Source organism: Octopus bimaculoides, chromosome 1 (assembly GCF_001194135.2).
Source record: "Octopus bimaculoides isolate UCB-OBI-ISO-001 chromosome 1, ASM119413v2, whole genome shotgun sequence".
NCBI lineage: Eukaryota > Metazoa > Mollusca > Cephalopoda > Octopoda > Octopodidae > Octopus > Octopus bimaculoides.
Genome location: NC_068981.1, coordinates 98,551,239 through 98,553,933, shown reverse-complemented (window position 1 = coordinate 98,553,933; position 2,695 = coordinate 98,551,239). Strand labels below are relative to the sequence as shown.

The window sequence follows — 2,695 nt, the reverse complement described above, 5'->3', positions numbered from 1 at the left end:
GGGACGAAGCATTGGTGGAACCAATTCAAAGTTAGACTTTTGGTAATCCAGGCCTTGGGGTTGTGCATCCAGTGAACAGGCAGCAGGCTTTTATTCTAATTTTTGAAGGCCCTCAGGTTCATGGACTTATAGATAAATCCTGGTTTCATCATGAACCCAGCAGCATTGCAACATATAATTAGCATCACTCTGTCCTTCTGTGCCTTAAATGGTGGGGCTCTGGCTTCGTCCTTCATGATGTACATTCTGGAAGGCATCTTCTTCCGGAACAAGCCAGTCTCGTCCATACTTAAAACCTGTTTCGGCTTGTATCCCTTGTCCTCAATGATCTACCTGAAGGTCTCGAGGTTCTTCTTGGTGGCTAAACACACTTTATTCTAAACTGTTTCTGGAAATGGTCAAACCATCCCTTGCTGGTTTGAAAATTTTCAGGGTTCGATGCTGTCAATGGTCTTGGTTGCGGTTCTTCGGTGCTTTCTGCTCCGTCTCCTCTGTCAAACTGCTGGTATAATTTCCGCACAGATGATGTTACTGCTCAAGGGAGTTTTTCTTCTTGCAGTTACTGATCTGCAATGCCAAGGCAGATTCCATCATGATGAAGTGCTTATTTCTCACTATTGTTATCTTTTTGGCAGTTTCACAGCAACTTACTGCTACGGTGGTCCTGATCACCGCCTTGCTCTTTATGTAGAATTATGGTGCTTTCGTAGACAACATAATAGTGACCTACTGCAGCAAAACCTTTACCTTCCCGGTACATATCTAGCAGTTGTGCCTTTTCATGGAGCGTCATAACCTTTTTCTGGCGCTTAGGTTCACTACCAGAAGCCTTAGGTGTAGGGCGTTTGGGGGCACCTTAAGGCTGCAAACACGTTGCAAAAAACAGTACTCAACAAAATACTGGGCATAGCTACTGGACGCAGTTTTTCCCCCAAAGAAATCTTCATTGCGTCTAATATGCATATACCACCAATGGGAGATTAAGCAGGGATTAAAAATAATCATAGTTTTGAAAAATTTAGTTCATTTTATTTCTAGATATAGTAATCTATACTATAATAATAAGAGAGAGCAGCAAGTAACCTAATTTCTATGAAGCTATATTGGCACACGACCTTAAAAAAATTACCTTGTTGAAATAAACATTGTGTATGACAAAATGTAGCTATGATTTTTTTTAAAAAAGCCCTGGTAGCCGCTATACTAATTAGCAAGCTTTGATTGAAATCAGGAATAAGAGATACAAGATACAGTGTACTTGTATCTAAAAAATATCAAGCAACTTGATGCGCGGCTATTCTTATCAGAGGGACCTTCAGCGAAGGGGGCGTCCAGTAAACTGGCAAATACGATATATTATTATTAATAGTTTAGCCTTGAAAAGTGTGAAAAAGTATATATTGCCATGAAAAATGCCATAAAATATCGTAGACGATATTTACGATTCCGCGAATATGCAGTGGTTTCCGCGAAAGCCGAACTGCGAATAAGCGGGGGCACACTGTATATCCAACAATTATTTCCGTTTGTTGCCCTTGTTACACTTTTTGGAGAGAAATATTGTCGTTTATAAGATAAAATATGCAAAAGAATTTCCTCTATATCACAGAAATGCCAAATCTCCAATTAGTAGGTTTTCACCACCCAAACTGAAGAAATCTGAAGCATTTCCACAGCACTATAACTTTCGATGAAATGATCTCTCTAACTTTATGTCATTTTCTACACTAAGGATAAAGACGTAACTCTTTACGGAATTATTATTAGTTACAATAAAACTGGGCGAGGAAGTAAATACTGCAGTAGAATAAAATATTCGAAGACAAAAAACAAACCAAAATATAATCATAAAGAGCTAGTTGCACGAAATATTTGTTTATATTATATATACACTTCTTTTTAAACATTTGTTTATGGGTTGATGCTGCATTCAATATATAAATATATTTCTCCTGAAATTAAAATGACTGAATAGTGTTTGGATTCTATTAAAAATAACATTTAAATCAAATTGGAATGTTTTCTTTACTCCTTTAAGCTAAAGTCCACATTTGAATACGAAGCGATCAAGAAGAGCTAACTTTAAACGTCTTAATGTCAACTTTTCGCCAGACCCGATGTTTACGTCTCGCTTACTTAGGAAACGTTGGGTTTTAGCTGTGATATTCGCTTGTTCCTTTATCTATTTTATCGTCAGACTTTTGAGACCGGTAAGGCATATCTATATTTATTATTTATTTTACATACCTACGTTTTATAACCTTTATTTATGATTTTCTTTAGCCTGCTGTTTGTTTAATGGTAGTGGGAATCTTCTCGCACCAATTGGATCCATGCCAGTAAAGAGCAGACGTCGATCAAAAGACATCATCCAATCAGTAAAACACACTTGATATAAAATTGAAATCTTTGGATTCAATCCCGTATCGAAAATACACGATATTCTCCTTACATAGAATCTTTCCATTATTTTAGTACGTAGACATTAAATACCCGTCAATACATAATAACGATCATGCTTAAGCAGAAGGCCACAAATTTGGGGAGGGGAACAATCAATTATATCGATGCCAACATTTAATAATTATATATATATATGTATATGTATATATCTTTGCTCTTTAATTTCCAAGCACACACTACCAAAATTATATATGGTAAATTTTATTTTAGCATTACATTCGCATCCTTGATT

The 2,695-nt window shown here is 36.5% G+C and overlaps 1 protein-coding gene across 1 annotated transcript in view; it reads left to right on the top strand.

Moving 5' to 3' along the window:
• The first annotated feature begins 2,015 nt into the window (after nt 1-2,015).
• LOC106876174 (SREBP regulating gene protein) overlaps nt 2,016-2,695 on the top strand; it is a 29,728-nt gene continuing 29,048 nt past the window's right edge. Inside the window, exon 1 of the mRNA XM_014924605.2 lies at nt 2,016-2,210. Within this exon, the coding sequence (XP_014780091.2) occupies nt 2,118-2,210 (93 nt within the window). The 5' untranslated portion in view covers nt 2,016-2,117. The remainder of the gene's footprint in view (nt 2,211-2,695) is intronic.